At 39.4% G+C, this 13,579-nt stretch overlaps 1 protein-coding gene and 1 long non-coding RNA gene across 3 annotated transcripts in view; one reads left to right on the forward strand and one right to left on the reverse strand.

Moving 5' to 3' along the window:
• Positions 1-3,748, forward strand: part of asip1 (agouti signaling protein 1) — a 34,817-nt gene extending 31,069 nt beyond the window's left edge. Inside the window, exons 2-4 of one of the 2 annotated variants that reach the window (XM_082534619.1) lie at positions 1,610-1,779; positions 1,878-1,927; positions 3,028-3,748. In XM_082534619.1, coding sequence (XP_082390745.1) covers positions 1,614-1,779; positions 1,878-1,927; positions 3,028-3,192 — 381 coding nt within the window. In that variant the 5' untranslated portion in view covers positions 1,610-1,613 and the 3' untranslated portion in view covers positions 3,193-3,748. The remainder of the gene's footprint in view (positions 1-1,609; positions 1,780-1,877; positions 1,928-3,027) is intronic. The other variant, XM_082534618.1, reaches the window with a different exon arrangement.
• The window catches only part of LOC309707057, a 262,943-nt gene that overhangs the window by 51,628 nt on the left and 197,736 nt on the right, over positions 1-13,579 (reverse strand). The gene's annotated exons all lie outside the window — the stretch shown is intronic.

Below are 13,579 nucleotides of genomic sequence, written 5' to 3' on the forward strand. Positions count from 1 at the left end.
TTGTCTGAAGGCGAAGAAAGATGCATGTAATGATCTGCTAGAGGGTGTGGTGGGCCACAGCCCCGTCCTCCAGGGCATGAAGCAGGTATGGGGGAGATCAAGACTCCAGACATCCAGAGGCCCCCAGAACACAAGAGACCAAGGAAGACCAACAGAGGGGCAGCCGCGCCACTATCCCAGAAGGAGCTGAGGAGAGTCCCAGATGAGGGCTCACTCAGCAGCCGCGGAGCAGAAGCCAGGGGGGGTTGCAGTGACGTGCCCGTGAGCTCCGCCTGACCGAGCCCCAGGCCGAGAGGCTGAGGGCACCCCACCCCCGAAGTGGCCCGAGCGAGCCCCAGGCTCCAGGCCCCGACAAGCAGCCACCAAGGAGTGAGCCGGTGTGTACCCGGACGCCCATCCCCAGACACAAAAAAACACCAATGCACCGATGTCTGAGGGAGTCTGCCACTGGCAGGGGAAGTGGTGGGGGGAGATAGGCCTCCATACCTTGGAGGACCTGAGATGTCCCTAGAGAGGTGGCGTCTGATACCCAACCTGACATATAGAAACAGACATACAGGCACACACAGATACAAACATCCATTCCCACCCTCATGCTCTCATATGCACTTACTCCACACTCAACCAACGTGGAGACAGACATAAAGAGACGCTGTACACACGATCACACTCCCCAAGCGTACTCTAAGCCCCAGGTCTAGGTACCCTTACCCCTGGAGGGGGAAACTGCACCCAAACCCAGGTAGTGTTACCCTTTTCCCTGGGGTGGGGAGAAGCAGACTGCCCCGGCTTGGCTCCGCAGCAGCAGGGAGGCCCCACACACCAGACCCCAATCGGACGGCCAACTCCTCCTCTTAGCCCCCCGCTCCAGCAGGCCGCAGAGAATGGGGGTGAGAGAAGACTCCAAACCTCCCTCTGCCCGCTCATATGTAGTGTTGATGCATGTGTGTTCTAAGGTGCATTTAAAACCCAGGAGGGCATGGAGCTACCTGCCAGAGAGCAGCAGGTAAGCGCATAGCCCCTCCTGATAGCCCTCAGTGTCTTCATGTATTTAAAATTGAGAGGTGGGCAACGATGCCAGGGGTGAGGTTGTACACCCTGATGGTCTTTTGGATACCGTGTAGCGTGCCCACCCTCAAGATCCTATATGTATGTGTTATGAGAGTGTGAGTAATGTGAATGTCTAAGTTGTGGGATAAAATTGAGGCACAGGCAGCCAGAACGGGACAGAGGGGGGGGGGGGATGCCTCCTCTGCACCCTGGTGACACATCTTTACCCCAAGGCCCTGCATGTGTGGGTGATTGTGGTGGAGCGGGAAGAGGGATACTCTGCAACCCGCCAGGGAAAGGGGGGGGCCAGGCCCCATTGGACTGGGGCCTAGTTTGGCAGCGCCACCTTGCCCCGCAGAGCCCAGGACAGTCCACCCGACCCCACCACAGATAAAACTGCACCCACCTCGTCATCCACTCATCTTCCAGACTACACAAGAAAATAGACACCCAGGCTGAGATTTTACTCCACCTCTCCTATATCTCCCCCTCCTGCAGAGTGAGTTCCTGATGTGCTGTTTATCTAACAGACATCCATTACTCGTTTTTGTTTTCACAGAAAGATGCACATCTCACTGCTGCTAAGTTGCTTTCTTCTGGCTGCGACAGACTACTTCCTCGGCTGTGCCCACATGATCCCAGATGAGAGACTCTCCACCAGCAGAGTTTCTGCATCTAATGCTTTGTCTCAAAATCTAGAAATAGACTCACCCCCTGTGGTTATTGTAGGTAAGTTTGAAAGGATCATCATGTATCATCTATGCTGATGACACTTTTCTTTTCTAACACATTTTCTAATAATTGCAATTCTTAATTTTCTCTTCCAGAGTTACCAAAATCTGCAAAGAAGAGCAAGAAACCAAAGAAACAGAAAAAGGTTGTTTCAAAAAATTATTATTATTATTATTATTATTAATATTATTATTATTATTATTATTATTATTATTATTATTATTATAATTAATAATAATAATAATAATAATAATAATAATAATAATAATAATAATACCATGGTATTGATATAATACTGGGTTCCATTACCTTTTATCATATAGCGTCATTATATTATAGTTTTTCATTTAATATACTAGTTTTTAAAGTGAAGTAATGAAAATGAAAACTGTCTACCCTACACAAGTGAACTTGCTATGGAAACTATGTTTAATTATGTAATTTAGTTGATCAAATCAATTTTGAATACAGTTAAAACAACCAAATTAAAATTAAAGAATTCAATAATTAAAAGAAAGATTTATAACAACATATTACATATGAAACGTTTTATAATATACCATGATTTGATTACTATCATTAACTGAACAAGCTGGACTGAATGTTGCAACCAGTGATCAGTGTGTCAGTGATCAAACCATACAACCAATCAAGGCATGTCAGTATTTAGAGTGACCTTTTAAATTGATCATATGAAAGAACAGTGAGAACTGCCCGCATCCAGAGAATCAAAGGTGGACAAGAGCAAGGGAACTCTTATCACACCCTCTTGCTCGTGGAAAAGGAGAAAGGAAAAAACTTACTGGCAAAGATGCTTTTCCTCGCATGCATTCTTCTGTGCACTCAAGGGGCAGAAATGTACCCTGTGTGGTTTTCTGTTGGCAGTCAGGATGCCGTTCTTTTCTCTTGCCTCAGGTCCTTGTGCCTGGCTTTTATAAACACACTTAATAAATGCCACAATTCTCAGTCAAAACACTCAGTAACATAACATCATTAATAGTGCTTGTTGTTGGTTTTTTTTGTAATAGAATAGAATAGAATGCCTTTTATTGTCACTATGCACATGTGCAATGAGACTCAGAGCAACTCCTACTCTGTGCAGGCATGTAGAAAAAAGGGGGTAAGCTGCACAGTTCAGCAACTCCATAAACATATTGTTTCTAATTTTTTACAGCAACCTGTTTTAAAAATATGATTTTCTATGTTATAACTTCTTCTTCTTCTCTCTCTCTCCTTTTCTTTCAGAACAAATATGGTGTGAAGAAGCGGCCTCCTCCTCCTGCCAACTGTATTTCCCTGTGGGGAAGCTGTAAATCTCAAGGCACCGTGTGCTGTGATTATTGTGCTTTCTGCCAGTGTCGACTGTTCAGAACTGTTTGTTACTGCCGAATGGGTAACCCTCGCTGCTGAATAGCCACCGGCAGCCTAACCCAGTTCCAGGCTAAGAGAACAAATGTTTATGCTCCAGCAAACCACTTGCAATGAACACCATGAGAGGTTAATCACTCCTCCCCCTTGGTTTATAATTTTCCCTAAAATTCACTGCATGAAAGCACTTTATCACAGAGGATTGCACCACCGGGAACTTTCCTAAACTCTTACAGGGTGTGATGCTTACAGCACTGCTAGGAAACTCTCAAATAAAAGTTATAAAGCAAGTTTTTATTGTACTTTGAGCTTTCAGCATGCATAAAAACAATTTACATTCTCCATAAATAATCAATTTATTTTTCACATGAATGCATGACTGCAACAGTATACTTAAAAATGGTTGTATTTTTTACTAAGCTTTCTACGGATTAAATGTTTGTAATGTTAAAGCAATTATTTGGAAAAAAAAAGTATTGTTTCTGTTCTATTTAGCGCACAGTCTACAAAATCATGCCTGTTTTCTAAAATGAAGGTGTATGAATTTGCATTTACAAGTAAATTAATAAAAAAGTGACTAAATCCTAAATCTGATTTATTTGAGTTCATGTCTTTGGGGTGTATAGACATACATTGTTTCTACTTAAACAGAAATGTCTACATTTTTTCTTACTGACTCAAAAGGGCTCAAAAGTCTATTTGCAAACAGGACAATATTGGTTGTTGGACACGTTTTATTATCAAATTTTTTAAAAATGTACTATACTGAGCTGTGTGTACAATGATCTCAACCTACTGTTCACTTCAATTCAATTCAGTTTTATTTATATATAAATAAATCACAAAAGTCACCTCAAAGCGTTGTATATGGTAAAAACCCTACAATCTTTTTTTAATAAAATTGTGTGATGAATTGAAAAATATATATATATATATATTTAGTTCAATTAAATCTTATTTAAAACAAAGCCCAGGTTTCTCCAGAAGCATTTTCTCTTCACCAGCATATCATTATGCTAAACTGATTGTTTAATCAGTGTTTTATTATCATCTGTGCTTTGTTACTGAGGGAAATAAATTCAGTGGTGGAGTCCTTCCCCAGTTTTAAATTACCGCCTGTTGAGCAAGAATTAAAGATATTTCCAGGGACCTTTATGTTGTGATTTCCAAGTAATTGCTACATTATGATAAACACATGACTTTTCACATTCCCTTTGGAGATGACTAATAAGGAATATTGAGATGTTAGTAATAACTACTGTTAGAGTTTGTATTGTTGATTGTCATTTATGCTTAGAAATATTTAACCATAGATGCTTAGAGGTGTATAATCAATTGTGTAGTGATAAGTTGTGTGATCTTTAACAGGCTACAGAGGCTTGGTGTGTATTCCACACTAGAATGCACACCTATATCCTGGGAGCATGGGAAAGTTCGTACCTTGTCTTAATTGTTTTATGGTAGGATTAACGTAGCTACGTCTGTTCTAGTCTAAGTGCTTTTCTGTTTAGATGAACTGCTGGACTTCCTCACCGGGGGGGGGGGTCTAGTCTACCCTCTTCCTGGCCAAGGATGTTTGACCCTTTGATCAGCAACACACACACACACACACACACACACACACACACACACACACACACACACAGGCAAGGTACTCTTTGTTTGTATGTAGACGTCGTATGTTAATGAACCTATGCATATTCATGTAACCTCAATAAAAGGACAGTGGTACGGGAGGACGGACCAGAGCGACTGGGGTCAAGCGAAGGGACGGCGCTCTGTCCGGTCTCTCCCGTGCACGAGTAACATGAAGAACTTTGCCTATTTGTGTCTTGCTTAGCAGTGTAATTATATTGTCTTCAACGTTCCAGCGGATGGGTTCAAGCTACAAACCTATCAACTACTGTCGTGTGATGATTGATTACAAGGGAGTGTCAGCCTGGATGATCATATATTTCCACTGGAAGGAAAATCTGGCCCAAAGAAGTAAACGGGAACAAAAAGCATCTCCTCCCTGAAGCTCCAATGAATCAAAAGTGACCACAGCTGCTCCTGGCCATCACCTTGTATGGTACAAAGTTTTTTGTTTTTTTGTTTTTCATTTTTTCAGAAGAGGTATTTTTCTTTATCTTTTCTAATTCTTGATGTTTTCTGCCCTGGTCTCCTGTTTTCAACTCTCCTATTTTGGTCATTCAAAGGACGCAATCAGCATAAATCAGCCAAATTTGAACCAAACCAGTTTTTGATAGGTTTATTTTAAACATTGAGTTAACTGGTTAGTATACAGAAATCAATATTTGAAATTATAGTATCCCATAGGATCCGGCCATTGATGTTCATTGCTCCATATTGGCCAATGCTATTGGATGCCAATAACAGACTAATATTGATATGCATTCTTCAGTCTTTCAAAAAAAAAAAAAAAAAAAAAAAAAAACTTTTCTATGATCTCTCAGTCTGATAATATCTATCTTCATTGCCTCATTCCTTCATCTGTTGTGCTCTTGCAGCTCCTTCTCTATCTTGTCTTCTCTCTGTGGAATAATGTTTCACTTGCCAAATCAGTTACAGAGTTGCATATGCTTCATACATATGCTTCAGGGGAAACTCATTCTAACTTACTTGAAGTGAATTGTCAATTGAATTCTTCAAAGGCACAGTAATATCACTTTCTTTATAGACTCTGCTCATGTTCCACATTAATATTAGATTAATATTAGGCTAGTTAGATAAAGAGCCAGATACATAAAACTATGCAGATTCATAACTAAAACTGTGTGCACAAAAAAGACATAAATGTGCACACACATTACGCTCCCTTATTATATTATTATTACAAGCACAACCACTCTTTAATGTGACCTCTGTGATGTAAATTAAAGCTTATAGAAAAGCAATTCTTTATCTGGCGCTATTCATAAAGCACATGGAGCTGTAATCCAGAAAAGTCCAGTCTAACCGTAGCTATGGGTTTTAGGATTTTTTTTTTCTTTAAAACATCATTTGATGAAAAAATTGTCCCAGTCATGTACACCTCTATGGTTAAATGTCATGACTCTTTTTAAACCACTTTTTAAAAGTGCCTTTGAAAAAAAACCCATATAAACTGCGCCATAGTTGCAAGTCATTAACTTTTGTCTCTACTTTCATTTTGTTTGTTTTTGGCCTGTTTGCTGTTCGTTGTCTCTCTGTGCTCTTCTCTGTCCCCTCAGCCGAGTTGGTCAGGGCCCTTTCCTGAACCTGATTCAGGCAGCGGTTTCTTCCAGTTAAAAGGACGTTTTTCCTCCTCACCATCACTCAGTGCCTCATCACTGTCTCTTGCTCTCGCTCATATTGTAGGATCTTTACTTTACAATAAATACGCAAATAAGCGCCTTGAGACAGCTGTTGTTGAAACAGCTGTGAAAAATAAATTGAATGAAATTAATTAAATTGGACACAGCTAAAAAGCTACTTTAGATACTTCCAGATACTTCAGAGGGTAAAAGTAAATTATATTGTACTTTTAGCATGATTGTGATTTGTGCCATATGTGTAAAGCAATATTTTGTAAGCTTGAACATTTTATCAGGTTAAGCAAGTAGCTTTCTTTCTTTTCTTTTTTTAGTAGTTAAGCTGTGAAAATCTAAAAAAGCTAAAAGCAATTTACAGTGAGGAAAAATACATTCAAATAAATAATCCCATGTTGTGAGTATTGACAGGATTGCTCAGACATATTTGTCCAACATCTGTACCACTGAATTCAAACAAGTAAGTTTGCTATAAATAATAATAATAAAATTCACATGAGGAGAAAAAACTTTGAGGAAGGAATAAATTCTGATCTCCTACAAATATAAACATGTACATTATTTATTTATGGATACTTTAATTTCTAGTTGTCAAAATTACTATTAAGGAGAATTTCCCCCATCATTACTTGACTCAGACTGACTTTATTGGGTCAGAATATTTTTGCAGCATTCCACTAGTCTAAAGTGTGTGTTAAGGCATCTGGTTTGGAAAAAAAAGTTGGATAGAGCAGGAAGGATTATCACAGACAGCTGGAAGGCAGTTCTGAGTTCTGAAGGGACAGGCGAAAGATACTGAAATACTGACAGAGAGCAGATCACACTAAATTCCTCTTAGTTTGCTATTTTATGGATCCTTTTATTCAAAGCTGTTAGCAGAAGTCCACTAAATGTGACATCAGGACTTTGCGTGTCGAATGTGTTTCTTGTTGCCTCTTGTGACCTTTAGTAAAAAAAAAAGAAGAAAGAATATTTAGGCATGAAGAAGTTAGTATGTCAAAAAGTATTTAATTTGCTGCTTGGCCAGTTATATTAAATAGCATGAGGCTAATTTCAGAAAACACATATTAAATCAAAGACATACTATACCAATAAATACATACTCCTGCTTCTGTTATTCCCTATATAGACATTTTTATACATGAGCACAGGGCAATGTCAAAGGAATCTTGTCCACACTGAATAGTGGGCCAAACTGATCTGTGACCTGTGACAAGAGGAGCTACAGAGAGAGAAAGAAAACACAAGCAATGGATTTTTAGAAAATGTGTAAATGTGTTAAATACAATGTCATTTTGAAATACTTTCATTCTTCCACTTTACAACATGTTGATGCATAGCACCCTGCTTACTGAACATGTGTTAAAAAATAGTCAGAGGAGTCTGAGGTAACAAGTTCTGTGAAATACAACCGGTGCAGTGACGCATTCAACACAGGGCCGAGGGTTGCTTCACCAGCAACTCGCAACCTAGCCATAGGAATAAAAATTTGATTTATGAGAGGAGAAGTGCTTAATGTTTAGATTGTTTGCTGAAGTAAAGATATATGATATATTTAACTGATATGTAAGGAAAATATTGTGACAGAAATTAGCTCTTCATGATTCAAGACCTTTTGATTTCTTGTTGCCAGTAAAGAGACACTGCAATAATATCTAGCTAAATATGACCCAAATGCTGTGGCACTCTATAAAATATGTACTTGTAATTTTACATGAAATGATGATTACGATTAGTGATTTTCGGGTTTACAAGGATGTTTTGAGCAGCAGAGAGATGCTTTAAAAAAAAAAAAAAAACTTGGTCTGTGTAGGAAAGCCTCCGTAAAGAGGCTGACAAAGCATCGTAAAGCAAACTGACTGGGAACGTTATTAGGTACACCTGTGAAATTTAACATAAACCCATTTAACAGCTGTGCCATAAATTTTACTGTTATGAACATTATGTTCACGCCAAAGAAAAGTGATATTTCCATTTTATATTCATTTTTAAGGTCATAGTAAGTGATGGTGATCGCCCTAAAATGCATTATAATGAAAAGATTTGGCCCCTTTCATGTGTTTTAGTTCATTACAACAGATTTGGTAAAGCACATTGAGCACAAGTGTTTGCTCTGGACTGTTAACCGTTGGACTTGTGCTCATGGCAATGCTAACTAGACTGAAAAAATTTAAGGATGATTGTGGTAATCAATTAGGTCTTAATTTTGTTGTAAGTGACCATATGGAAAACTTTAATATGACATGAAGGTATCCAGATTTTTTATGACATCCATGTTTTTCACATTCATTTGCACTATTGTTTGTGAATAGCTACAAATACTTTGAATGCTGCCTCTATATAAAATACAAGCCACTGAACAACTTTACAGTCTATTACACTTTCTTTGTTTAACTTTGTCAGTGGCAAAGGGTCATAAAAATATCAAAGTTTAAGTTCAAATCAATAATTTACAAGAGCTTGTCAAGGTTCTTGGTATAAGCATGACTCAAATGCAGTCTCTAGGTCAAAGTTTAGTGCATTTAATTACAGTGAATAAAAAAACAATCAACAGTAATGACGGTCCCAGTCTCCCTTCAGGCTTTCCTCAGAGTCTAAAAAATCTCCAATCCAAATGTTCACTCCAAACAATAACTGCATGTCGCTCCTTATCCACAGGTCTACCAGACAAAACCTGAGCATAAGTTAAAGAAGATAAGAAACATTTTTGTAGATAAAGGAAAACATATGCTGAGGCAAGGAGCCGGGAAACATTAACTATTGCGAACAATCTAGCAAAAAATGATGTTTAGCTAACGTCCTTAAAAAGCAGCTTCAATAAAATCACGTGATTACATAAAAATGGCGTGTGAAAACCGAAAGGCGGAAATCTGGGGTGTGTCCTGCTAATGCACAAACACCAACACAGCTGCACACACAAACACAGTGGAGGAATGGAAGGATGCAACAGTTTGATGAACAGTAGTTTGATCAAAATGAACATGATCAATCTACAGAGGGCAGAATTTGAAGAGAATCAAAGTGAAAACTGATGCACCAAGCTACTGCACCAACTCACAATGATCAGTAGTTTGTATGATCCAGGCTTTCCTGACAACATCAGCGCTAAATGAGACAACAAATGCTGTTCTGGGGGAATCTCCTCCCAGATCTGGGCACCGAGTTCCTGCACAATCTGAGTTGCATCAGATGAATCAAAACATAATTTCCCAGATGTTTTTTTTTTTGGTCAGTGTCATCAATTACTTCAGACTCCAGGAAATGCCTCATACTCTCACCACATGAGGCTCTGTGTAGCTGACGACAAGCAGGACCCCATGACCCGCTGCACCAGTGTAGGGTCTGACAAAAACCTTGAGATGATTGATGTAATTTGGCACTATATAGTAAATAAATCTGAGCTTAATTCAATTGACAGTGGGTCAAAGGATTTAGCACTGACACCTAATGGCAGTCAGGTTGCGATTGCTGAGTCTGTTGAAGTCTTGGTGTCCATCCATCAATATGCCTCATTCTCCGTGGCTTCTCCAGACCCTTTCACATATCGTTAGCTTCATAGCATAAGTGCCTAAGTCATTGACTTAGTCAAATGACTTAGGCAATTATGCTATGAAGCTAACGATATGTGACATGTGCTTAGAGTGAACCTACACTCATCTGTGAAAAGCACAAGGTGCCAGTGGTGGACTTGGTATACTATAGCAAATTTTAATCACACTCAAAAAAATGAAATTGGGTGGTTGATACACGCATAAGATCCAAACTTGTAATTTGAACTAAATAATTCCATGTGGCTGGATCCAGGCAACTAACCGCTCTTACTAGATTGTATGATGTCATCTCAACAAGAACAAATTAAGTTGCTGAATTTCATGCAGATGCTACATGATTTAATTACGTTCACCATAGAAACATGGAATTATTTCGTTCAAATTACAAGTTTGGATCTTATGCATGTAACAACCACCCAATTTCATTTTGGGGGTCGACTCACGAAATTCACAAGATCACATTAGATGTCAAACCACAGGAAAATCAGTGGGGTTACAAGAGGAAGACAACCACACCACGTGTATGCTGTTACTATTTCTTATGGTTTAACTTGTCAAGAACAACAACATAAAGCATCATCAAGCATAGCTTTCCTACTTTTGTTAAGTCTGCATTGACAGATTAATGCCATGGTGGTTCGTGCTGTTGCCTCAGAGCAAGAAGATCCTGGGTTCAAATCCACAATGTGGCGAAGTTTGCAGTGGGTTCTCTCTGCGTACTCTAGTTTCCTCCACAGTTAAAAGTCATGCAGTTGTAAGAGTAACTGGTTATTCTAAATTGCCCAAAGGTGTTAAAGTGCAAATGATTGTTTGTCTCTGTATGATTGACTGGCGACCTGTCCAGGATACCCCTTGCCCTATCACTTCCGCAGCCCAGATAAGGCTAAGAAGATGGGTGGATTGGAAGTTGCTGTAAATCCATTGATTTTTTTTTTTGGTTGAACATTACTTAATATGAATACAACATGTACTACAGATATAAGTTACATTTTATTCATTCAACAAGATTATCATTGGTGTAACAAACAAATATTTTACTAGTTCATGTAACAAGACTGATTTTTGATGTGCCAAAGCGTTTAAACAATATAAGATGGATTTAAATAAATTTAATTAGACTAACGTGGTGCAAACATGTTGATTGAACAAAAGTCAAATTAATTGAATGTTAATGTTAATATTATGTTAAACCTACACACATATATTGTGTTGACACAACACAATCAAGATGGATTAATATAACACGATTTGTTTAGATGGAATATAAGTGGCAAGATAAAATTACGTTCATCCAATGAATTATTTTTTTGAGTGCAGGCTCCAGGATGAGCACAGGGCCCACTAGAGCAGCGGTGCCGGGCGGCGAGAGTTGAGGCTCAGGTGTGAAATGTATGGTTTTCAGGGTTTTTATCGGTTTTCGGCATTATTTTGTCATCGTTTTTATCGTTAACTCGGTTTTCCTGGGTCTTTTCACGTGTGTTATGAATAAATCTTCTTTTTTTCGGTACTGGTAGTTTTATTTTGTTGTATTTATCCGCGACACCTTAAAGGCCGTTCTGTGAAAATATTGTCGCGCATAAACCGGTCCGTGGCGCAAAAAAGGTTGGGGACTGCTGCACTAGAGGACTTTTGGCCCTAAGACCATCCTCATGAAGTCTGTTTTTGATGTTTGGTCAGAGATACTCAAACCAGTGGCGCGGCTGCCCCTCTGTTGGTCTTCCTTGGTCTCTTGTGGGTGGCTGTAGCTCAGGTGGCAGAGCAGGTCAGCCACTAATCAGAAGGTCGGTGGTTCGATCCCAGGCTGCATCCTGGCTGCATGCCAAATATCCTTGGGCAAGATACTAACCCCGTGTTTGCCTACTGGTGGTGGTCAGAGGGCCCGGTGGCGCCTGTGTCCGGCAGCCTCTCCTCTGTCAGCGCGCCCCAGGGCAGCTGTGGCTACAATGTAGCTTGCTATCGCCAGTGTGTGTGTGAATGACTGAATGTAGTGTAAAGCGCTTTGGGGTCCTATGGACTAGAAAAGCGCTATACAAATGCAGGCCATTTTACCATTTGTGTTCTGGGGGCCTCTGGATGTCTGGAGTTTTGATCTCCTCCATACCTGCTTCATGCCCTGGAGGACGGGGCTGTGGCCCCCCCACACCCTCTAGCAGATCATTACATGAAGGAACCTTTTAAAAAAAACAAAAAAAACAAGCGCGTCCATGCTCACAGGTGTACACACGGGTGATCACACCCACAAACTACACCCTTTTTGGCTCCTACCTCAAAGCACACTGTGTTCTGTTGATCTTATGTGCTGCACAATAGTGTTTAATATTTAGTATTTACTGTCATATTCCCATATATCATTGTGATGTTGTTTATTCTATTACTCTTGTTCTCTTCTGCTTGTTTTCTTTTTTCTTTCTCAGCAGGTGACCCAGGTGATTGATATATGCATTTTTTTTCTTTTTTTCTTCTTTTTTCTGCTCATTCTGTTGGTTTTTGGTTTTTGCCCTTCTCCCCCGTCCCTCTTCTCAGCTGTTTCTCTTTCCCTCTTTCTTTCTCCCCTTCTTTCCCCCAGTCAAGTCTGTCCCATGTTCAGTAAGTGAAAATAAAATAAACAATAAAAGGTGAATCAAATGGACCATTATGGCAAGGCTGGGATGGTCAATTTGGTAAAGTAAATCCGTTGGGCATCTTTCTTTGCCTTTAGACAACAATTCTGATGGCAAAAGAGCCAAACGGGACAGGCCAAAAAAAAAAAAAAAAAAAAAAAAAAGAGATACTCAAACCAGCCCTTTAAGTATACAGGACCTTTTTTACAGAGTATATTTAAAACATAACTGAGCAATTAAAACATGATTACAGCAACAGGAGGAACAACCTTCTTTCATACTGTTGACTGCCCCGATTTAATGGTAAATGGTCTACATTTTAACATTTTAACCATGGTGGTTCTGCAAAAGGATTTCCAATGTGTTTTTCATTTGCATTTTCTCTCTCTCTCTCTCCCCCCCCACCCTCTCTCTCTCACACACACACACACACACACACACACACACACACACACACACACACACACACACACAAAATACCAGCGGAACCAGAGCATAAAATTAAAATCATGAAGATTACGTGATTGCCAATTTGAAAGATGTACAACAGATGTACTACTTTCTTAAACTAGCATATTGATGATGGACTGAAAATAAACTAGCTCTCAAATACTTTGTGGGCTTTTGTCAGGATTTAGGTGTAATGTCAGGTAGTCAATTTTGAACAATTTGCCAAGTTAGAAATGCATTAAAGGTCAGACATAACAACCAGTATGTTGGTCTAGAGCTCTTGTCAGAGCCTTGAATATATGACTGTACTAACAATAAATCAACATGAAAACCGATCCAAAAACGACTGCTTTCTTTTTCCTTGCGCAGTCAAACCAAAACATCCTGTTAAAATCCTGCAGCACTGCCTATTCACCCTGATGCTAACCTTTTGTGATTGTGTACATTGAAAACATGGGCCCTGATTATCACCAAGCTGAAAACATAATTTGACAATGCAACTAAATACAAATACAATTTGCCAGATTCAGCAAAGCAT

This window comes from Aulonocara stuartgranti (genome assembly GCF_965226115.1).
Source record: "Aulonocara stuartgranti genome assembly, chromosome: 5".
NCBI lineage: Eukaryota > Metazoa > Chordata > Actinopteri > Cichliformes > Cichlidae > Aulonocara > Aulonocara stuartgranti.